The sequence below is a fragment of the Heteronotia binoei genome, chromosome 13 (genome assembly GCF_032191835.1).
Source record: "Heteronotia binoei isolate CCM8104 ecotype False Entrance Well chromosome 13, APGP_CSIRO_Hbin_v1, whole genome shotgun sequence".
Taxonomy (NCBI): Eukaryota; Metazoa; Chordata; class Lepidosauria; order Squamata; family Gekkonidae; genus Heteronotia; species Heteronotia binoei.
The window spans coordinates 28258932-28282785 of NC_083235.1; the positions used below are offsets into that span (position 1 = coordinate 28258932).

The window sequence follows — 23854 nt, forward strand, 5'->3', positions numbered from 1 at the left end:
CTGCTGCCACTGCGGAGAGAGCGTCGGCCGAGCAGACTTTAGGGGGCAGGCAGGCGAAGGCGGGGAGGGGGGAGCAAGAAGGTGGGGCCCCTCCCGTTCGGTTTTTTTGCGAGTTTGCCTCCGCCCCCTCTCATTGGGCGCTCGAGTTGGCGGCGCAACCAATGGCGAGCCGGCGAGCCGCCTGCGGGGCGGGGGGGGGGTTGTTGAGAGCAAGCTTGGGCTTTGGCGGCGCTGACATTTTTTTTGGCGATGCCGCCTCTGACTCGGGCTCTCTCGCTCGCGCGTCCTGCTGCTGCTGCACTCGGGGCCCCTGCGCCGCCGCCGCCGTCTAGGCTGGCCCGCTCCTAGCACCGCCGCCACCACCAGCAGCAGCAGAACTACCGCCGCAGCGGACACGAGGGAGGCGGGGGAGGAGGAGGAGGAGGAGACGGCTGATCCTCTCTGCCTGAGCGGCTGCTGCCATCCCTGCTGCGCCGCGCGGCCAGACGCAAGGTGCTGCTCCGGGCAGCCCGAGCCTCACAGGGATGATCCTAGGTGAGTGACGCTGCTCCACCACCGCGCGGCCACCTTGGCGCTCGGAACGCGGGCACTTCGCCTGGATCTCTCTCTCCCCCCCCCCCCCACCTCCATCCCCATCCTGTCCAACATCTTTCACTTCTTCTTTTAGGCTCCCATCTCCGTCTTTCGCCTTCCTTCCTTCCATCGACCCTTCCGGAGAGAAGAGCCACCCTCTCCTTTTCTTTTGCCCGGGAGGGAATCGGTAGATTCCGATTCCCTCCCGGGAATTTGGGCTCTGTCTGCACGGGGACAGCGCGACGGATATCCCCCCTCCCCAATTCTTTTCTATGCCTCAGTCTCCCGCTTCCCTTTTTTTTGGGGGGGGGGGGAGGGAAGAGATGAAATCCTTCATCCTGACAAACTCAGGATCCTGCCTCTCTCGCTCAAATCCAGACCGGGCAAGGTTGACTCTGGGAATGGCCGGCTGTGGTCCCTAACCAAGAGAGACGAAGGACATCTTCCGTCAGATCTCTCTCCTACCTCCAATCTCTACAGTAATGAATGGGACGTTGCAGGGGAGGGAGATTCTGGAGAGATTCGTTCCCTTCTCCTTGGAGTGTAAATCTGCACCTCCGTCTTTTCCCCCACCCCCGGTCCCCAAACGACTCAGGTCTGCGTCACAAAGGTGGAAGTTATTGAACTGTTCTGAGCAGTCACTTTAGGAAGGGGGGGGGGGGCGGGGAGAGAAGGAGATGAATGAGGACCGTGAAGGTTAGCAATGCAGAGGAGAGAAGGGTGCTAACATGTAGGGGCAGCGGTGGAAGCAGTAGGGGTGCTAAAGACACTGTCCCCGCTGCCTTTCTTGCCCCCCCTTTCAATAACAGCCCACCCCGGATCTCTGGGAACTTGTCCCCCTTGTCAGACGCTGCTGCATGGCCTTGGAACGATCTTTCAGAGGACCCCCTCCCTACCGCCTCTGGGTCGTTTGCCCAGCAGTTGGAGGGGTTGTGATGGGGGGGGGGTCGAAGAGAAGAGTTTGTTGCCAGGCAGGCAAAGCAGGGTTGGGGGGGGAGAGAAGAGAGAAAGAATAGACGAATCCCTCATTCTGACAAACTGTCTCAAGCTTGAAGCATCAGTGTTGACCTAGATCTCCGTATGGGGGACGGAGGGGGGCCTTTCCCTCATGCAGGCTGATGCTTCTCCTTCACAGCCATTTGGCTTGCCTGCCCAGTGTGGGGAAAGCAGGCCTGATCCTCAAGCAAGCGTCAAACATTTTTGGGGGGATGGCTTACGGGTAGCAGAGGGTGTCTGACTTCTCATTCGACATCCTCTCCCTTAACCTTTGTTGAGTAGTCTATTGCTTGGAGATTTGGGGTTTCGAGGGGTGCCCCGCCAGAGAACTGTGAGAGGGGAGCACGTTCAAGATTGCTTGACATGCATGAAATTCCCCCTCAAGCCACCTTCTCCTAGTCAGGCTCGATATCATCCCTTGTTTCCAACGAAGCGGAGGTTGTGATCCGGGCTACTGAGCATCGAACTAGGTGCTGGGTAGGAGGAGAGGCATGTGGTGAAGGAACAGCCTCAGTCACACCTATGGACCATTCTAGAGGTGCACTTTAGGAGCCAGAGATGTTATTCTGGATGACTTGGAGAAGGGTTTCCAATGCTACAGGGCTGGTTCTACTCTAGGGGTCAAGCTGCCAGCCCTTCTGGGATGCCAGGGTTCTAGGGGGTACCTGCTTGTCTGTGGGTTGCCTTTGGAAGGGAGAGGAGAGCCATCAGTTTCCCCTTTGAAAGGGGCACACAGAAGCAGTGTGTCCATGGGCTGAGTGATATCTGCTGCATTCCTGAGGATGTGTTGGAAAACCTGGGATGGGGGGGTGGAGGTGAGGGGAGACAGACACAGTTCCAAAGGGGAGGAATGTAACAGAGCTGACAGATCAGAAATGACAATTAGAAAATACTATGGAACCCAACTCTTGATGGCTGATTGAGCTGTTGTTATGCAGATGACACAGCCCTGGGAGTGGGGTTGGGAGGACAGGGAGAGGAGAGGAGCAAGATTTTAATCTGCTTGTGACAGCAGGAACCTCAGACCAGCCGTGCTGTTCTTTGACTTCGTGGCAAGAAGGGCCAGAAATATGCCTATTCAATCCCATCTTTTGAGAATGAGAACCAGTTGTGGTGTAGTGGTTAGACTAGTGGTTAGGACAGCAGGGGCCAAACTTGCTTAAAGTAAGAGCCACATAGAATAAATACCAGATGTTTGAGAGCCACAAGACATGAGTGTCAGATGTTTGAGAGTCCCAAGGAAGGAAGGGAGGGAGAGGTGGAAAGAAAGTAACTTTAAATGCATTCTCAAAGAGGCCAGCTGGCTTAGCTTGGATAAGTAATTTAAAGAGAAAAATGCCTTCTTCAAGCTGGCCAATGGGGTGGCGGGGTTTCAAGACCTACACAATATGTGTAAAAGAGTCACAATTGGCTCCCAAGCCACACCTTGGCCACCCCTGGGCTAGGATCTGGGAGAGATTCAGATTTGAATCTTCACTCTGTCATTGAAGCAGACTTTGGGCCCAGTCACACATGCTCATCCTAGCCTACCTCACAGGGTTGCTGAGAGGATTCAGGGGGAGGAGAGGAGAACAATGTAAGCTGCTTTAGGTCTCCACTAGGGAGCAAGACGGGGCATGCATGGAGTAAATAAATCCTTTCCCACGAAGACGCCCCTGCTCAGCTCCATCTTGACCTTGTGTGTCTGTGTGCACATGCAGCTTTGCTTTGAACAAAATCGACAGCCTTGTCACTTACAAACATTCTCCCTTACATATACACACTTCTGCTTGCTGGAATCGGCCCCTGGCCTATACAGATCATTGCTAGGGCCTTCTGTTTGGAGTATTGACCCCCTCTAGCCTGTTATCACTTGTTTGCTTCCCCTTTCTTGGAGACGTTGCAGGCTCTTCTGTGAAAACTTCCTTGGGGAGGGAAAGAACCTCTGCTCTTAGGACCCCTTGTGGCCTCGGTGACCCCTGGTGTTGGAACCCTAGGGCATTACCTGTCTCTGTATCCTACCAGGCCGCTTCTTGGGCCACTTGCCAACCTGACTTATACCCCCGCTCCTGCACTGGATCTAACAATGATCTTGTCAGCCTTAGATTCCACTGATGCCCGTGATCTGCATTGTGAGAGACTGTTGGGAGGGGGAACCAAAGACAGAGGCTGGGAGGAGGGAGAAGGAACTGATTGTATCTTGGCCTTCAAATGCAACTTGGGGTTTTGGGGGGACTCGATCACTGTCTCTTCTCTGTGCTCACATCCCTCCCCTTTTCGCTTTTCTGTATCTCCTCCCCTGGCAAATATTTCCTTGATTCTTTTGAATCCTCTGTCCGTCTTATCTTCCTTTACCTTTCTTCAGTTTCTCCTTTTTACCTCACTCTGCATCTGTCTGTTCCAGTGCTGGGTTCCCACCACCAAGTAGCTTGTGTGTAAGCAACATGGAATCAGGACAGTGTCCCAGCTATTTCCCAGGTAGGTGCCAGACATGCCCCTTGGGGTGGGAAAGGCCACACAAAGATTCCATTTAGTTGGCTAACAATTCTTCCCCTACCTGGGGAAGTCTTGACATTGTTCCATGAGAGATGTTGCAGTTGAGGTTATTGCTAGCTGTGAACCCAAAAGCTTTTGTGAGATGGCCGGGGCATTGCAACCTGGGGTTGCCTCTTCTTAAATGCCCTACATAATCAAAATCAAGCTAAGGAAACCCCCAGTAAATAGTACATTATAGTCTTTACTAATGCATTACCATGTAATAGTATAGTATATAATAATATCAAACAGACACTTCTCTTACAATACCAAAATACACAGTAAGCAATGAACTTACTGAAATTACACGCGACAAAAATATACAGAATTTTGAGAGCAGTTTTGACTTATGGAAGTTTGGACTTGAGAGTATGTTTTGTATATTTTTTTGAATGTAATTTCTAATTGTCTGTAATTTCTAATTGTACTATTGAAAGTTCATTGCTTACTGTGTATTTTGATATTGTAAGAGAAGTGTCTGTTTGATATTATTATATACTCTTACATGGTAAAATTATTGAGGACTGTAATGTACTATTTACTGGGGGTTTCCTTAGCTTTTTTTCTTCGTAAATGCCAGCACAACTGTGGATTCACTGGGCAGGTGGCACAACAGTTGGCATCAGTATGTATATCCGGAGCTGCCCTTGCAAGGTTTTGCAGATGGCAAGTTGGGTGACGTATAAAACCAATCAGGGATTTTTTTTCTGGGGGAACATGGCAGAACGGAGTTCTGAAATCTCTTTGTGGAAACAGAATTGTACAAAAAGTTGGAAAGTTTTGGAAAGTTTCCAGAAAAAGGTCCTGAAAACAACAATAATAATATGGAGTGAGCCATGACAGTGCCTTGTAGGGATGCACCAGTGTGGTTTCTTAGAAAGAGTGACAATACAGCAAATAAGGAACACAAACGGGGCCAGTATAACAGCTACGTCCACTAAGGTGTTCCTGGGGCATAGAGTCTGGCGTGAGGAATACAGACCTGTTAGAAATGGCAGAGTGAACATACCATGAGTGATGAGTGACTTTGCAGTCTCTTGGATGGAGAAGGCAGTGGGCACAGCCAGGCCACTGAAGAGGATCTTGATGCAGCAAGCCTTGACAGCAGTTAACTGGAATGGGGGGAGATACTGGAGTGCAGTGCAGAGAAGGTGATCATAATATGCTGTGATGTGTGACTGTGGAAGGCCCTGCATACATCGGTGGCGCCTGGCAGACTCGTTGTGGCATAGCATATCTACCCATCGGGAGGATCGCCGTGTAGTGGGCAGCATCTGTCTGTGAATCCTGTGAATTTATCAAGGGAGCCGTGGGATTATTTTCTTTCCAAAATCGGTTCCCTCCGGCCAAGTTAATACAAGCTTATTGCATCCCACACCCATTGAAGCCCAAACTGGATTTGGCCATCTTCTCTAAGGCTGGCAGGGAGAAATCAGCCTCTGTGTGTCGTCCACATGGCAGCTTCCCTGGATGATTTCTCAGCCAAATCTGCCCTTGGCACAGCTTTGTTGTCATCGATGCCAAAGGTTGGATGCTTCAGGACGGGTCTTGTTCATCTTCTGCTTGGAAAAAGGAACTTTGCTGTCTTGAGTGCCTGGGCAGTGGCTCTCTGCCTCGCACCATTCGGCCTGAAGAAGTTGTAAGCAGCAAAACGCTGTGGGTCTGGACAGAATCAGCTGGGAGTAAAGTCACAAATGCAGTGAGTGTCTTGTGCATTAGTCATGGGGAAGGAGACGCTCCGGAGCTCCTTCAGCTTACTCTCCAAGACAACAACACTGTTAAGTAAGCATTGCCCATTTGGTTTCTGTCATTCCCTATGGAGTCCAAGATGCTTGGTTTTAGATCCTGGGCCGGAAGAAGGAGAACCAACCTCCAGGAATCACAGATGTGGGTCTGATCTTGCAGATGTGGGAGCTCTAGAGTTGCTGTGGCAGGAGCTTGTGGGTCTGGGTTCAAGAACATCAAAAGAAGCATGTGTGCTTGTGTGTGAAGTCTGTCATCTTTCTTCCACATGTGCCTGGCTTCCAAGTGACTTTACAGTCCTCCCTGACGCAAAGGAAATAAATACACGCACTCACAAAAAGAGCCACTGGCTCTCCTCCTTTGTTGCCTTGCAGGAATGAAACTCTGCCCAGGTTTGCTCAGCTGGATGGAGGTGTCAACGTTGATTTGAGACTTGGTAGCTAGTCTGCTTTGGATCCATCTCAAACTTGGTAGCAAATCTGCCTTGGATCCATCTCATCATTGATGCTGACCAGAGTTTCCCAGGATCTTTTGTGGCCTCAGATCTCAGAAGCTAAGCCAGGTCAGCCCTGGTTGCTCAAGTAGGTTTTGTGTAAGAATGTGGCATAATACTGAAAGAAAAGCAAAGAAGTTTCTAGACATCATGCAGTCAGGGCTTCCCAATGCTTTGGTGCATTAAATTATTTTCCCAGGGACATTTGTTCCTTTTGCTTCTTCACTAGGATGTATCTTGTCTCGCTCTTCTTTCCTTCTCTAAGCAAGTTGGATTTCTCTTTAGGGTTCCCTTTCCACATTGACCTGTCTGCCATGGAGCCTCTGCTTGCTGTAAAGGATTCTGGGACATATTCTAGGATGCACAGTCTGTTAATGTGGGGAGTCTCTCAGGACTCTGAAACCTCACTGCTGCCCAATAGGAACAGAGCATGTGCTTCCTAGAATCCTCCCCACTCTTCATAGCTGTGTTTTCTGGGCACAGGGGAACTTGATAGCCAATGGGGCAAGAGGTCTCCTGGAAAATTATCACCAAGGAACCTCTGAAAAGCTTCCAAGGAATGCCAGGGAGCTGCAGAACCTTATCTGGAAGCGGTCAGTCTGGGTCCTGTATTTCCACTACAGATAGGGTTTGCAGGCCTGGAAATAATAATTTATGTTTGAAGAAGTCAACAGGCATAAATATGCTTTTGTAGCATACCTTTGCAGAATCTGAGGCTCCGTAGTTACAGACTGCCTTTAAATTGTTTGTTTTCTTGCGCGGGGCCATGAATGTAGCAGCGGGAAAGGCTTGGCTGACCCAGGGCTTTGCTACACCAGCTCTGTGGGGGCTGTAATAATCCCCCAGCTGCTAAGTCCAGCTGGGAAGCAGGGTTAATTGAGGATGCAGCTGGGATCGGCAAGCAGCAATGATCAAAAAGGCCTTGCCTTGACCCTTGGATCCCCCCCCCCCCCCCGTCTTTTTTCTGAGCCAGCTATGCAGGGAGGGAGCCAGTGATGTTCTGTAAGAGAAATGGCACTGCAACCATCTCCTTTGGTGGCAGCATCTTTCAGCCTCAGTTCTTTATCTGTATAGTGGGCATCTAAGCACCCTTTTATTTTATTTTGTTTTCTCTCCCTCCCCCCCCCTCCCCGGCTGCTTTCCTGGGCTGTGTAATGAAGACATATAGGGTATAAAGTCTAATCCCCCTTTTCACTTTTTCATGTATATATAAGTGGTCACAATGTTGTAACTGGTGATGCTGGGACCTCCTCTTCCTGTCACATGGCTGGGAGGAGAAACAAGGAAGGGGAGAAACCGTGGCTCAGTGGTGGGGCACCTACTTAGCATGTGGGTGGACCCAAGTTCAGTCCCCAGCTGTAAAGTGAAACAGGTCAGATCTGAAAATGGTTCCAATGATATGTTTGTATTAGTCCCCATTGGTAGGGTTGCCAGGCATTTGATTTCACAGAACTCTTCCACCTGAAGAACAGTTCTGTTGAACCTGAAAGTTTGTTGTGCTAATGTACCAGCACTTGGACCACTTTGGACCTTGTCTGTACACTAAGAAAGTTTTTAAAAAAACAAAAAACCCTTCAAGTTGAGTTATAACACCCCACATCATTATGGTTTTGAAATCCTTCCACTCTGCATTATTTCTTGTTTTTGGAAGGAACCAGAGCGCTGAGGTTACTGCTTGTTGGTTGCAGGGTGGAGCAATGAACTTGCCCGTTCTCATCTTCGCTGTGTGCTGTCCTCACTCAAGCAGGGTGTTGTATTCAAAACATGCCTACATTTGGCCACCCACAATTGGCTGCTCTTGGTTGGGAATGAGCCTTGGGAATCTTGATCCTTGGCATTCTGTTTTGCTGACGTAATGTTTATGTAATGCCACAGCGTGGGGTGTGATGGGAGGATGTTCAACAGCCTGCCCGCCTCCCCAGGCAAAGTAAAAGAGTTGCTCTCCTGTACCGGCTGCTGCTTGAGCATAAGACATCTGGGCATGTGGTGGTGAACTGCACACTGGTGTGAGGAACATCTTGTGATTCTTGGCCTGATTGTGGCTGGGCCTGCACAGTGCCATGAGCCAGGGTATTAACTGTCTGTCGTAACTTTTTTCTTTTGTTAACATTTTTGGCATCTGTGGTGCACTTTCATTGTGTGGCTCTGGGTTAATTTCCTAGTTCTCAAAGAAGCTGCAGTGGTTAAGGGAGGTTTGTGCTTCTTTGCTTGCTTACCAGATAGCTACCAGTCACTAACAGACCTCTATTCCAGGATGGAACTGACAAGTGTTTGTAACTTCTAGTTCAAAAGAGAGAGTTTACTTGTCCTTCCAACCTCCAGAGTTATTCTTGCATGCATTCTAGCAGATGTGACAATACCACAGCGTAAGACTCATAATTTGGCCCTGCTACCATGTTTTATGCCCCAAGCGCCATAGCACCCAGGAAGCCAAAATTCTGTATTCCAAACATGAGTCATGCTGTTCCTAAAACTAGTCATTATCTCTTCCAAAGAAAAGTAAGAAGCCTTATTGATTGATTGTTTAAAGGGATGCGGCAGAGACCCTACCACATAATTAAACCATCATGGACCTTCTCTGGTTCAAGGACACCAGCGTGAAGGGGGGAGGCGGCAGGGAATTGATTACCTGGCACGTCAGGGCTGTTAACCCACAGTATTTTTTTTGTTCGGTTGCACATCTAAGAAGGCACAAATGCAAGGTACACTTTTGCAGGTGCTTTTATAATACTGGTCATCATGAGGAGGCTTCAGATTCATGGTGGTAGTAAACTTGACTTTGCTGGTATATAAAGGGCAAATTACTTCCTTCCAAGGTGATGATGTGGGGCTTGCAATAGGATTTGAGAGCATGTGATACAGGTCTGGCTGTGATCAGTGGCTGAATGTGAACATGATGTCTCCCATCTTGAAAGGTTGGAACACTTTCCCTATGAAGAAAGGTTAAAACACTTGGTGCTCTTTAGCTTGGAGAAATGATGACTGAGGAGTGACATGATAGAAGTTTACAAGATTTTGCCTCGGATAGAGAAGGGAGAGAAAGAAGTACTTTTCTCCCTTTCTCACAATACAAGGACTTGTGGACATTCAATGAAATTGCTGAGCATTCTGGTTTGAACAGATAAAAGGAAATGCTTCTTCACCCAGAGGGTGATTAACACATGGAATTCTCTGCCACAGGAGGTGGTGGCAACTACAAGCATAGCCAGCTTCAAGAGGGGATTGGATAAACATATGGAGAAGAGGTCCATCAGTGGCTATTAGCCACAGCGTATTGTTGGAACTCTCTGTCTGGGGCAGTGATGCTCTGTATTCTTGGTGCTTGAGAGGGAGCACATTGGGAGGGCTTCTAGTGTCCTGACCCCACTGATGGGCCTCCTGATGGCACCTGTTTTGTTTTTTTTGCCACTGTGTGACACAGAGTGTTGGACTGGATGGGCCATTGGCCTGATCCAACATGGCTTCTCTTATGTTCTGAATTCCATGCTGGAATAAATGCAGAATATAGCTGTAAATAATATAGAATTGAATTTAACTCTCTGCCCAGCCAGCAGGGCCAGCAGATCAATTTATGTAACCCAGTCCAGAATTAGATGCAAGAAGAAGAAGAGATTGGATTTATACCTTGCCCTTCAGTCAGAGTCTCAGAGTGGCTTACAGTCTCCTTTCTCTCCCCACCCTAAGGTAGGTGGGGCTGAAAGAGCTCTGATAGAAACTGCTCTTGAGAGAACAGATCTATGAGAACCATGGCTGACCCAAGGCCATTCCAGCAGTTGCATGTGGAGCAGTGGGGAATCAAACCTGGTTCTCCAAGATAAGAGTCTGTGCACTTAACCACTACACCAAACTAGCTCTCACCTTACAGACCAACAGGTTGCACCTTAGAGACCAACAAATTGTAGGGTATAAGCTTTTGAGAGTGAACACTCCCTTTGTCAGACACGAGTACTACTATTTTGATGTGCTACTTGTGTCTGACAAAGGGAGCTTTGGCTTCTGAAATATTATACCCAGAAACTCTAGTTGGTCTTTAGGGTGCTGTTGGACTCGAATCTAACTCCTCTATTGCAGACCAGCACCAGCTACTTTCTGAAACCACTCCACTGTGTGTCACAAATGGTACACTGCTGGACATTACGTGCCCAACAGATATCTCTCAGTTGACCAAAACCAGAGAACCATGCCCCATGCTGCAGCAAAAGGCAAAATTACTCTTCTGCCCAGGGTGGTGACTCTTTCTTCCTTCTCCACTGCTTCCAATTCATTTTTTGGGATGTATCCTGCATGCAGTTGCTTCTGAAGCTATCACATAGTTTTTAACTCACTTTGGATATGGCAGTGTCATTGTGGCTTGACTTTGCCATGGGATGGAATGGGTAGATGATTGTTTCCACCTTCCAATTGCAATGTTGATGTATCCACCCCCACAGCCCTATAGGTGGGCAGAAGGAAGATACAGCAGGTATGGTGCCTGGTATGGAAGGATCTTGGGGAACTCATATGATTAATTCAAGTGAATCTGCCTGGCATTGCTGGATACTGATGCCAAGGCTGTGGAAATGGGCAGGGAATCCTTTTAATTTCTTTGGCTGATTTGTTTGTGAACGCCTGGTGCTAATTATTCATTCACTGATGGGTTTATGGCTATTAATTAAAAGCAGATTGCCCGTCCAGGTCTGTGGTGATAATTTAAATAATTTCAGTAGCAATTTTAGTGTAACAAATGCACTTGTACACATCCTCTTATCCACAGTGCAATCCTAAGCAAAGCTACGCTCTTCTGCTTAAGAGTTTCACTTTCAGGCTGCAGTTTTGTGCATGCTTACTTGGAAGTAAGAGCCACTGAAACTAGGTGGACTCACTCCTAAGTAATTGTGCATATATTCTGCTCTTAAAACAGAAAAGCAATGTGCCACTTTAATTTTTTTTAATCCTTTAAATTTCACAACTTGTATATGCTCAACTGATTAAGCATTTTTGCAGATAATACTGCTACTTAATATTTGTATCCCACATCCCTTACAACGGTCCAGCAAGGCAGGCCAGTATTATCCCCGTATTATAGGTGGGGCTCAGAGATTGTGGCTTTCCTAAGGCTGCCTAGTGAGTTTGTGGCAGAAGTGACATTAGAACTGAGGATCTCCTGGGTCACTGCTCATTTTCTTAACCGGTATGTCCTGTCAGCTCACAGCCTCATATATTCTACTTGTAAATGTCCGGGGAGGTGGGAGAGCTAGGCAGGACAACTGTAAACTCTTGTCTGCTTTCATCTTCTGAGATTTTGTAAAATATTACCCAAACAATTACAGCAGTATCTCTGGCCTCATGAGGGCTAGAAACTTGAGTTTGTTTTTTTAACACAGCAAGCTGAGATTCTTGAGAATTCTACATACAGTGCACAATTCCATATGCAGTGTAACCAAAACAGAAGCGTGAAATGCAGCCCTGGGCTTGCCCGAGGCCATTCTGGGATAGCATTGCGAACTGGCCTGAGAAGAATGCCCTGTCTCTTCAACAGGGGCTTTGTGTGTGGAGATGGGCAACTGAAGTCTTCCATGGCAGCAAGGTAAAGAACATCACCTGGTTAGTAACATCCTATTAAGCCCCTGTTAAACGAACAGGACATCTTTCTCTGGTACAGTTGCCCTGTCATCAATGGTCCAGGCCAGCCTGATCAGGACAGCTCTCAGAAGCTAAGCAGAATCAGCCCTGGTTAGTACTTGGATGGGAGACCACCAAGAAAGTCCAGGGTTACTACACAGAGGCAGGCAATGGCAAATAGCTTCTGAATGTCTCTTTCCTTGCAAACCCTAAGCAGGGGTGTCAAACATGCAGCCCGGAGGCTGAATCAGGCCCCTAGAGGGCTCCTATCAGGCCCCTGAGTAACTGGCTGTATTTGCTTCCTTCTCCCTTTCTCTTGCTTCCTTCTGCATTACTGCTTGCTTTGCAAGGCTCTCTCAGTTGCAGAGCTATTGAGCCAAGCCTCTCTTCCTCCTATTGGCTGAGGCACCTCTCCCTCTTGGTCCCCTGGGGAAGGAAGCAAAGAGCCAAAGCTTCCTTTGCCCAGTTCCCTGGATCTCATGGGAGAAATACAAAGAAAGCACTGTTACCAACGAGTGCTAGAGTTTTAAGCATGTTTTAAGTTTTTAAAAAAATCTTTAATTGTGTTTTTATCCTTTATAATGTCTATGTCTCTGCTACTTGATCTTAAATAGGTACACACAAGGCCCAGTCCAACATGGTCTCATTTATGTCAGATTTGGCCCTCATAACAAAATGAGTTTGACACCCCATGCCCTACAGAGTCAACTGCAGCTTGATGGCACATTCCACTACCTCCGTTGGCAGCCCCGCTCTGTGAACAGAAGGGGGACATTAACTGGGTCTTCTGCATGTTATACTACTCTATCATACCAGTCCATTTGAACTCTCGAGAAGTTAGGTGAAAAAAAATGTCTTTCCAGTGAGAGGGAAAAAATCGTCACATTAATATGTTTTCAGGGAGAGTTACTGGGGTGATGTTTGGTTGTTTCCGAAAGCAAACTTTTTTACGATGTGTATTCAAAGCAAGAATGCTTTAGCAACTTAAAGAATAACAAATGTATGGGGCTGAGCCAATGCATCTGGTGAAGTGGTCTTTTGTTAGCAGAAGTAATACATTTGTGGGTCTTGAAAGGGCCTATGACAGTCTGTTGCTTTGTTTTTTTATTTCTTTATTTCCCCCCCTCCTCAGAGACAAACATGGCTACCCCTTGGCAAACCTTTTATGCGCTGTGGATAAGAAACTGCAAAGCACAGCCTCATGGGTCGATTTCCCAGCCGTGTTTGCCTTAGCAATTTGTTTGCCGTGGTTCCCAATCAAGTCGCAACCGAGGGCCCCATTGTTAGAGGAGGAGAATACAAAGTCACAGCAGCAGGGATCTGAAAGTTGCCGAGCTTCCCTTAATAAAAGGCCACTGCAGGAAGGCCTGTTGTGTTGTCTAGCGTGCAGTCCGCCATTCCACAGAATTGACAGATAGTTTTAACAGCCTTCAGATTATCTTGGATCGCTGGAGATAGGAACACTGTGAATTGAATTCTGAATTGGAAGGAGTTCCAGTTAGTATTCCTGCTGCTGCAAAATATTGTCTGTGTGGTTTCTGCTTCAGACACTCTGGCTGCCAAACTCTTACCATACCTTCATTCTTGAGTGTTGGGTGGATTGCCAGCTCCAGGTTGGGGAGTAGCTAGAGATTTGAGACTTGGAGCCTGCGTAGGGGAGGGTTTGGGGAAGGGAGAGTCTTCAGTGGGGTATAATGCTATACAGTCCACCTTCCAAAGCAGCCATTTTCTCCAGGTGACCTGGCCTCTGTTGTCTGGAGATCAGTTGTAATAGGGAGAGATCCCCAGCTACCTTCTGGAGATTGACAACCATATCTTGGGCAAGGCCATTCCAGAGTTGAACAAGGTAGTGTGTTCTTTTGGCAGGGTTGAAAAGTTCCCGGGGGAGGGGGGGTCTTCTCTCTCCCCCCTCCCTTGCCCCCGGTCATCTAGAAGTTTGATTTTTTGAATATTGCTTTCTAATCCTATCTTTGCAATGCTATGCATTTTAGTTTGCCTTGGGGCACTTCTGTGTGTCCAGGCTGTATGTATGGTCATGCCTGAGTATTCAAGTGGAGTCTAAGGATTTGGCAAGGACCTGAATTCCTAAAAAATAAAAACACAGAACCAGAAATGGGGAAAGTGCCTGCGTCATTCTTTGGTCTAATGGATGCCCTGTTCAATTTCTGGTTGATTCTGCAAAGCAGTCACGGAGACGACTTTCTCTCCCTCCCCTTTTCATCGCCACCCTTGTGAATGGGCCAGAATGGCTGAACAGCCAAAGATTGCCCAACGTGCATCCTTCTCAGACATGATGAAGAGTGCCGGCTTTGACTGTGGGTCATTCCTGCAGGCAGGATCCTTGATCAAGGTTGTGGTTTGCTATGCTCTGATTATCCCAGTCATTTATTGCAAGAGGGTCCATGTGAATGCAGAATCCCAGCTGGATCTGCTGCCTGCAACCCCCCCCCCCCTGTCTGTCTGAGGCTGAGCCAGGCGCCCGGACGGTCTTTATGTAACCAGGTAGCCACAGCTTTAGTGGCTATTTTTATCGCCTAAGCAGGATCTTATTTGTGGGCTGGTTTGTAACAATTGCCCAGATTTTTTCTGTTGCGGTAAAAATCTTCCGTGACTCTAGAGATAGCAAGCCACAATCGTCAGCTCTGCTCTGTCCCAGGAAGGGAGCTGGTGGGGGTGGGGGGTGGCCGGTCCCCAGCCTTGTCAGCTCGGTCCCTGACTTTGCTGTGACCTTGCGTTCTTGAGCCCACACTGCAGTGATGCCGGATGGTCAGAGGTGCTGTAGTGAACAGGAGCAGAGCATTCTGGGCATGATGCTGTGTGTAGCCATAACCAAAGGACACAGATCATCTTCAGCAGCAAAAGGGTTTTGTGTGTTATATCTCTGAAGCAGTGGTCTTCCTCTTAGGGCTCTCCACAGAACCCCTTGTTGCTCTTTGAAGCAAGAAAGTCAAATCCTTTAAGATTTAGCAGAGAGATGGGTAGGATACTAGAATAGCTGGCATATGAAGGTCATGGCAGGCCAAGTTTTTTTAGGGCTTCTTAGAGATGCTTTACAGAAAAGGGAAAATTATAGAGGTGAGCAGTTGCCGGTAATCCAAGTGTAAACTGTGCACAGATTTAGGCCAGTCATAAATCAATCATATGGTGTGCTCCTGGGCCTGTAGCTACAGGGGGGCCTGTGTGGGGCCTGCACCCTAACTCCCTGTTGGGTACCCCAACTGAGGTGCCCCTGACCTTCCTTCCCCCCTCCCCCTTCCACTGCTGTGGGGTGAAAGCTGAGAGACTTGGGGCTGCCCCTCCTCCCCTATGATTTAAATTGCTTGGGAATGGTACCTAGGAGCAGCTTCTGCCCTCCAACACCATTTAAAGGGGCCAAGCGGTGGCTGTGGGAGGGCAGGAGGGAATGGCGAGTGGCAGCCAGGGGAGAGGAACTACTAAGTGCTCCCTGACTTTTTTACATGCCCCAAGGTTGACTCAGCTTTCCATCCTTCCGAGGTCGGTGAAATGAGTACCCAGCTTGCTGGGGGAAAGTGTAGATGACTGGGGAAGGCAATGGCAAACCACCCCGTAAAAAGTCTGCCGTGAAAACGTTGTGAAAGCAACGTCACCCCAGAGTCAGAAACTACTGGTGCTTGCACAGGGGACCTTTCCTTCTTTTCCAACTTTTAAAATCCTGGCTATGGGCCTGGGTGCTCCTATATATGTTTATTACTTGTTATAAGCCTGTCTTTATTTATTTGGTGTAGTGGTTAGAAGCACAAAATAAAATAAATTCTAATTTGGGAGAACTAGGTTTGATTCCCCACTCCTCTACGTGCAGCTTCTGCTTTCTCTAGAGCAGTTCTCTCAGAGGTCTCTCAGCCCCACCTACCTCACAGGGTGTCTGTTGCAGAGAGAGGAAGGGAAAGGAGATTTTAAGCTACTCTGAGACTCCAAGTGAAGTGTGGGGTATAAATCTGATCTCTTGTTCTTCTTTTTACTTTAGTTATACTCTCCTTTCCCTCCCCCTGGGAACCCAATATAGCATAGTTTACACTGTTCTCCTCTCATCCATTTTATCCACACATCAACTTTGTGAGGTAATTTTGACTGAGAGTAGCTGCCCCAAAGTCGCCCAGCAAGTCTTCCATTACAAAGCAGTCTCCCAGACCCTGATCTGATACTCTTAAACACTGCACTAGTTTCTAATGAAGAACCTTGTGATAACTAGTGTTTGGATTTCTGAAACTTTATGGATGATTAACCAATATGTCAGTTTTCAGTATTAAGTTCCATATTTTCATTTGTGCAAGTGGGCTGTATCTTACTGGTTTTTCATTGACCTTTTGTTCCAAAAGCGGAAGCAGTTTGACTCTTTAATTATAAAACATTGCGGCCCCCACACGTCTTTCAGTTTAGAAACTGCTGATTCAGAGGATAATGCAATTGCTTTGGATAAGGAAAATCTGGCTTTGTATCCTAGTTTGGCCTCTAGGTTTACTAATTTGCTATGGGCAATTTTGCTTTCTGCATCCTTTAATAATTGGGAATAATTAATAGGTAAAGGCCAGGCTAGTCCGATTTCATCAGAACTTGGAAGCCAAGCAAGGTCAGCTCTGGTTAGTATTTGGGTGGGAGACCTCCAAGGAAGTGCAAGGTGTCTATGCAGAGGAAAGCAATGGCAAATCTCCTCTGTTAGTCTCTTGCCTTGAAAACCCTACGGGGTCACCATAGGGTTACCTGGTCCAACTCAGGAAATACCTGGGGACTTTGTGGGTGGAGCCTGGATACCTTTCTATCCCCTTAAATAAATAATTAAATAAAAATACAGCAATGGAGTTTCCTTGGATACAGTCTTCATTTCCTCCTCTTTTTTGCCTTCAGAGGGTTTCCCAAGCACCTGCACTTCCACTAAATTAAAGTGAACACACACACACTCACTCACAAAGGAGCCAAAACAGTTTGCAAGCCCACACTTTTGTAATTTCACTGGGGCAATTTACTTATGGGAGTTGCTGGATGTAATCATCTGCTGTATTTCAACCAACTTCGTCAGACTAGCAGGAAAATGAAAGTATTGAACAGATCAATCTAGGTTCTGGTTAACTCTTTACTATCCATAGAAATGACTTCTGAAATGAATGCAAAATGGAGGGACTGTGCTGGCTTCATCTTTCACATGCTTACCTGCCCTGTCCCCTGCAGCATTGTCCTGCTGAGATGTAAAGGCACACACACCTTCCAAAACACAAACAGTTCTTTGCAAGCTTCTTCTAAGCCTGTTGAGATTTAAAGGCATGTGGTGACTGTTGGTGCAGGGCTTCCCCGCACTGGCAAGCTGGCTGGCAGTGAACAGGAGCCTGCAAAACCAGGGGATTCCCCACTGGGACCTGGGACTGGCAAACCAAGGTCACCATCAATAAACTGGGGATCCTTCCTGTTGAGGGGAATGTACTTTGCATGTGTACTAAGGTTGCCAGGACCGCCCCCCCAGCCACTGATGGGAAATGGGGGGTGGTCAAGGTTGCCAATTCCAGGTTGGAAACTCTAGGTGGTTTGGGGGTGGATTGATGGAAGGACAGGGACCTCAGTGGGGTACATTGCATAGAGTCCACCCTACAAAAGTATCCATTTTTTCCAGGAGATCTGGTCTCTGCTCTGGAGATCAGCTGTAATTTTGGGGGTTCCCCAAGTCACCTTGGAGTCTGGCATCCCTAGTATAGAATCCCAGAGGCATTCTCTTCTTTGTTTCTGAGTCCTGGGTGAAAGGAAGCTCCAAGAAAGAGTAGAATCAATGTAAGCATTATATGGGGTTTTGATATTGTATATTGGATGTGCCTGGAGGATAAATGGTGTAATTATGGTGGCGTTTTATAGTGCTTCACATGCACTATTTCAATATTCCTTACGCCTGCTGTGTAAAGTAGGTCAGTATAGTTATTCTCCATTCACATGTGGGGTACTCATGCTGAGGAAATGTGGCTTGTGGAAGGCCTAGAAAATCCATGATTCCAGTTTGAATTGTGGATTAGAACAAGGGTGGCCAAACTTGCTTAATGTAAGAGCCACATAGAATAAATGTCAGATGTTTGAAAGCTGCAAGACCATGAATGTCAGAGTGTGAGAGCAGAAAGAAAGGAAGGCATATAGATGGGGGAGAAGTGATTTAAAGAGAGAAATGCCTTCTCCAAGCAGGCCAGTGGGGTGGTGGGTGCTTTGAGAGCCACACAATATATGTGAAAGAGCCACAGTTTGGCCACCCCTGGCTTAAAGGCTTAGCTGCTGCTGCTACACCAGTAGAATCACAGTGGCAAGGGCCTTATACCATCTAGTTGCTCCCCCCATTTGGGGCAGGGAAGTCAAACACAAAGCATTCCCAGCAGATGGCTGTCTAGCCTCCAGGGAGAAAAAGCATGTAGAACTGCTCTTACCATTTGGAAGGTTCATTTAACGTTCAAATAAAATCTACCCTTTCATAACCTTGCCTTCTACAGCAGTAGTGAACTAGGTTGCCTCTTTTTGTGTGAAGTCCCATTAGAGGTACAGTAATGCCCCCCCTCCCCCGCCAGAATGCCAGACTGTACAAGAAACTCTGTTAAATTCTTAGTTTTGTTCTTGTTGTCACTTCAGGAGCACTCAGGGAATCCTTTGCTTGGATCCCTCCTAAAATGTCTATGAGTGGAATGGAAGGATTTCCATCGTGATTTCTCTGCTTTTCTCCCCCACTGCTGCCCAACCAATACCTTCTGAAATGCTGTTCCTGGTGGACAGGTAACCCTCAAAGAAATTCTTGGTGGGAACTGGAGGAAGCTATAAATACCACCATCCCCCATGAGTGGCAATTTTAGGTGGGATCCAGCCCCTGTTGTCCTACCCCCATCTACATGTCCTTTAGCACAAGCATTGCAGGCAGATAATGTCTGAATCTTTTTCTCAGTTGTGAGGAGAGCTTGTTCGGTACAAAGTTTGACTTTGGACATGGAAAATCTTCTGAGCTCCGTTGCCTGTGTCCCACCAATCTGCTTAGCAAAGCTTGAAATCTTCTTGAAGCCTAAAGATAACCTCCATCTTCAGAGACTTGTGGTGAGAGGCATGAGAGGATATCTCCTTAGACTGGATAAGGATTTCTAACTATGCTGAGTGGAGTAAGATCATAAGAAGAGCCCTGCTGGATCAGGCCAGTGGTCCTTCTAGTCCAGCATCCTGTCACATACAGTGGCCAACCAGTTCTTCTGGAGGTATAACAAAGGTCATAGAAGCCTTCCCTTGAAGTTGCCTCCTGGCTCTGATATTCAGAGGTTTGACTGCCTCAAATGTAGAGGTTCCCTTTACATCAGTGGCTAGTAGCCACTGATAGACCTCTCCTCCATGACTCTGTTTAGTTCCCTTGTAAAGCTCTCTACACCTGTGGCCATCACTACATATTCTGGCGGCGAATTCCACATTTGAATCACTCGTGTAAAAAAAGGTGGCTGTTGCCCCTGAGGAAGTTAATCTCTGATTTTCAGGGCTGCTTCACATTGGGCCTAGCTTATTGCGCAGGTAACAGAAACTGGAAGTGAACTTTAAGATTATACATATATGCCACACTTCATTGTGATCCATCCAGTCCTTGTTGGTCATGTGAATGGGGGCGGTGCCCATGGAAATATATATCTATATTTGACTTGAGTCACATGATAAGTTCTAGTGGTTAGAGAGTTGGACTAGAATCTAGAAGACCCAAGTTTGAATCCCCTCTCTGATATGGAGCTCGGGCTAATAATATATGTGACCTTGGGCCAGTCATTTACCCACAGCTTTGCCTGTCTCACAGGGTTGCTGTGAGTGTGAAAGAAGAACAATGTAAGCTGCTTTAGGTTCCTATTGGGGAGAAAAGTGGAGTATAAATGAAGTAAATAAAAAATATAAACCAGAGAGAGTCAAGTGAGGCCTAGACTCACTAGTAGTCAAACAGGATAGAAAAGATATGTGCCAGGTAGAGTGTGGATTTGGCCTAATTTAGCTCATGGGGTGGTTGTGTGAATATGTGATAATCACTGATGTGGATAAGTGTAAAAGCTCTCTTTTTGTGTGTACTGAAAAATAGCAGAGAAAACTGTGATTGAGTAGTTTTTGAACTATTTGAGGTTGCCAGGTCTGAGCTGGGAAAGACCTGGAGATTTTTGGGGTGCATCTTGAAGAGGGTGGAGATTGGGGCGGGGAGGGACAGCAATGCAGTATAATGCCATAGAGTCAGCCTTCCAAAGCAGCCATTTTTTCCAGGGGAACCAATCTCTGTTGCCTGGAGCTCAGTTGTAATAGCTGAAGATCTCCAGCCATCACCTGAAGGTTGGCAACCCTAGAACTACAGGATGTTGCCAGATAGGCCTTGCCAGAACGATTCATCTACAATCTAGTTTCTTTGAGCCAGACGAAGGGCTCACAGTCAATGTTTTATTATTTCCCTCCAACCTTTGACGAAATTGCTATAATAATACACATACATTTATTACGAGAAAGACAGGGAAATACTATACTCAATATATAGCCATTGAAACTCAGTCCAATAATAAAATACTCAGTTCATATTAATCACGTAGATTCTGGTAGATTTAATGTATGCAGTCATGTTCCATTTTCATCAGATCCCATGAAAAAATGTGTGTGTGACAGGACAAGCGGTATTCCACTTCCTGTTTCATAAATTTCCTCAAGCACGAGATTATAATTTTCTGCAGTTAACATACAACATTACTATACATTCCACAATCAGACACAAAAGTACAACAAACGTAACCTAGCTACACATTCCATAAGAACCATGCAACAATCAATACAAAGATATACAAATACTCACATTTCATAACATCAGTGAAGACGTAATTTCAATGCATATGGAGGACAAATTGTCTTCTGGCTTCCTTTCTTACAGGCAAATGCTCAGGTGGCTCAAAGCAACTACGTACATCTCTCTTGGTCAGACTCTTAAAGAGATATCATTTAAAACACCTGTCTTCCTTAAAGTGCTATTGCATACGCAGAGAATTTCCAGAACCCGTTTCTTTAAACAATTATGCCATGTGTAATCAAGTTTTTATGAATAATGATTCTTAAATCAGAATTCTTTTTATTAATCCTAAATTCCAAAAACCCAATGCGAATTAATTTTAGTTCTATATATACCATTATAAATGTATTTATATGAAACAATTATTGAAAATTCTACTCAAGAAGTTATTTATCAAAAAATTTTTTAGAAATTGTGTATCAGAAATAAATTTTGGGTATTTAAATCTGTTATTATGATAACCTAATATACCCTGAATTATAAAAATTTATATGGGGACCCAATTCCATTCAAACTTACAAAAACGCGATAGATCCAGAGCCAGATTTAACCGATGGGGTGTCACAGAATTCCATCTGTGGATCCAATAGTATTCCTTAAAAAGGTAAAGGTAGTCCCCTGTGCAAGCACCAGTCATTTTCTGACTCTGGGGTGACATCGCATCATGACGTTTTCATGGCAGACTTTTTAGGGGGTGGTTTGCCATTGCCTTCCTCGGTCATCTACACTTTCCCCCCAGCAAGCTGGATACTCATTTTACCAACCTCGGCAGGATGGAAGGCTGAATCAACCTTGAGTTGGCTACCTGAACCCAGCTTCCCCCAGGATCGAACTCGTCATGAGCAGAACTTGGACTGCAGTACTGCAGCTTACTACTCTGCGCCATGGGGCTCCTAGCATTCCTTATGCAACATAACCTTTTGTACATTTTCATGCACTCCCCCTTTCACATATTTGTAGAAAACCAAACTGAAAGTCATCCACTGTATGTTTTTTTCAACAAAGTGATTCCCAAGAGGCATGTCTGTAACCATGTTCTTAATGCAGCTATGATGTTCCAGTATACGAACCCTTAAAGAATGGGTTGTACTTCCTACATAAAACAAACCACACCCACAAATTATTAAATATACAACATTCTTAGTGGTGCAGGATGAAAAATTCTGCAGTTTAAAAGGAGGGTAGGTGTCATTGAACTGAAATTGTTGTACTTCCAAGCCTTTAGGGCACACTAGGCATCTTCTGCATGCATAATGTCCAATCAAAGAATCTTGTATAACCTCATATGTGTGCATCCCGGAATGGACCAATCTATCTTTTAAGTTACTTGTCCTCCTCATCCCTATTACAGGAGGATGTTCACATCCTGGGATCTCATTCACTACATGCCAGTGCTTCCTAATGGGGAATGAAGATCTCCTGCTTTTACAACTGATCTCCAACTGGCAGAGATCAGCTCCCTTGGAGAAAATGACTGCTTTCAAGAGTGGATTCTATGGCATTATACCATGCTGAGGCCCCTCCCCTCCCCAAACTCCACCCTCTCCCAGATCCACCCCCAAAGTCTCCAGGTATTTTCCAACTCAGAGACTTGGCAACTCTAGGTGGAGCCGGGCAACTTTGGGGGTGGAGACAGGAGCAAGGTTGTGACAAGCACAACTGAACTCCAAAGGGAGTTCTAGCCATCCTATTTAAAGGGATTCTGCTCCTTTTAAATGCCTTCCCTTATTTGGAAATAATGGAGGGGGGGCCACCTTCTTTCAGGGCTCATAGAATTGGACCCCTTGGTCATATGAACATATGAAGCTTCTTTATACTGAATCAGACACTTGGTCCATCAAAGTCAGTATTGTCTTCTCAGACTGGCAGCGGCTCTCCAGGGTCTCAAGCTGAGGTTTTCCACACCTATTTGCCTGGACCCTTTTTTGGAGATGCCAGGGATTGAACCTGGGATCTTCTGCTTCCCATGCAGATGCTCTACCACTGAGCCACCGTCCCTCCCAATCTTTTTGAAACTTGAGGGATTTTTTGAGGAGAGGCACCAGATGCTATGCTGAAAATTTGGACCTCTACTTAAAAAAATAGCCCACATAGAGCCACAGATACCCACAGATAGATTCTTCATTATATCCTATGGGGACCAGTCTCCATAGGATGTAGTGGAGTGCCCAGAGGATGTTTCTCACCCCACCCTGCTTTTTATTCTCCCTGAAGTGGAGGGAGAGCCTCCAAACCAGGGGATCCCCTGCCCCAACTGGGGATTGGCAACACTAGTACCACTCTAGCTCCAGCAATACTGTGGTTTCACTCTATAGTTAGAGAAACTTTTTTGCAAGGGGTGGGGTGGAATGGTTCATTGAATCCTGGTCATTGGTTTTCTTACACGGGCTAGGCCTAGGGTTGCCATCTTCCAGGTGGCACCTGGGGCTCTCCCACTATTACAATTGATTTCCAGATGATCAAAATCAGTTCTTGTTGCGGGGGGGTGTGTATGGCTGCTTTGGAGGGTAGATTCTATGGCATTATGCCCTGCTGAGATTCCTCCCCCCTCCAACCCTGCCCTCAGGGGTGGTGGCTCTAGGTATTTCCCAGCCCAGAACTGGCAATGCTAGCTGGATCTGATGTACCACATCTATAGATTGAGAAGAGATCCTCTGAGCATTTGCAGAATGCATTGCTCTTTCTTGTGTAAAAAAACCTTATTGTACGGACTCAAGCATAACTCTTTTGGCATGTTTCTCCTTGTTTCCTGGCTGCTGTAGAAGTTTGCCTGGTCTTCTTAGTTTCAGCCAGGGTTTCTTTTAGCAGGAATGCACAGGAACACAGTTCTGGCTGGCTTGCCTTCAATGGTTGTGACCTAATATGCTAATGAGCTCTTGCTGGGCTTTTTCTAAAAAAAAAAAAAAGCCTTGTGTGAAACAATGATGATGTCAGGATGTGTGGCCTAATATGCACATATGTTCTTCCTGCTGGGCTTAAAAAAAGCCCTGGTTTTCCTCAGAATTAAATGGGACCAATTTCACACTAGACCTTTAATCTTGGTTTAGCTGACATTCTACACTAGAATCAGAGAAACCAACTCTGTGATTCTATGATTTTAGTGCAGAATGTTAGCTTGGGGATAG

The 23854-nt window shown here is 46.5% G+C and overlaps 1 protein-coding gene across 6 annotated transcripts in view; it reads left to right on the top strand.

Annotated features, from left to right (window-relative positions):
* The first annotated feature begins 237 nt into the window (after positions 1 to 237).
* ZNF385A (zinc finger protein 385A) overlaps positions 238 to 23854 on the top strand; it is a 191764-nt gene continuing 168147 nt past the window's right edge. For 4 of the 6 annotated variants that reach the window (XM_060252063.1, XM_060252064.1, XM_060252065.1 and 1 more), the window contains exon 1: positions 238 to 534. In XM_060252063.1, coding sequence (XP_060108046.1) covers positions 525 to 534 — 10 coding nt within the window. In that variant the 5' untranslated portion in view covers positions 238 to 524. The remainder of the gene's footprint in view (positions 535 to 23854) is intronic. The other 2 variants (XM_060252066.1, XM_060252067.1) reach the window with 2 other exon arrangements.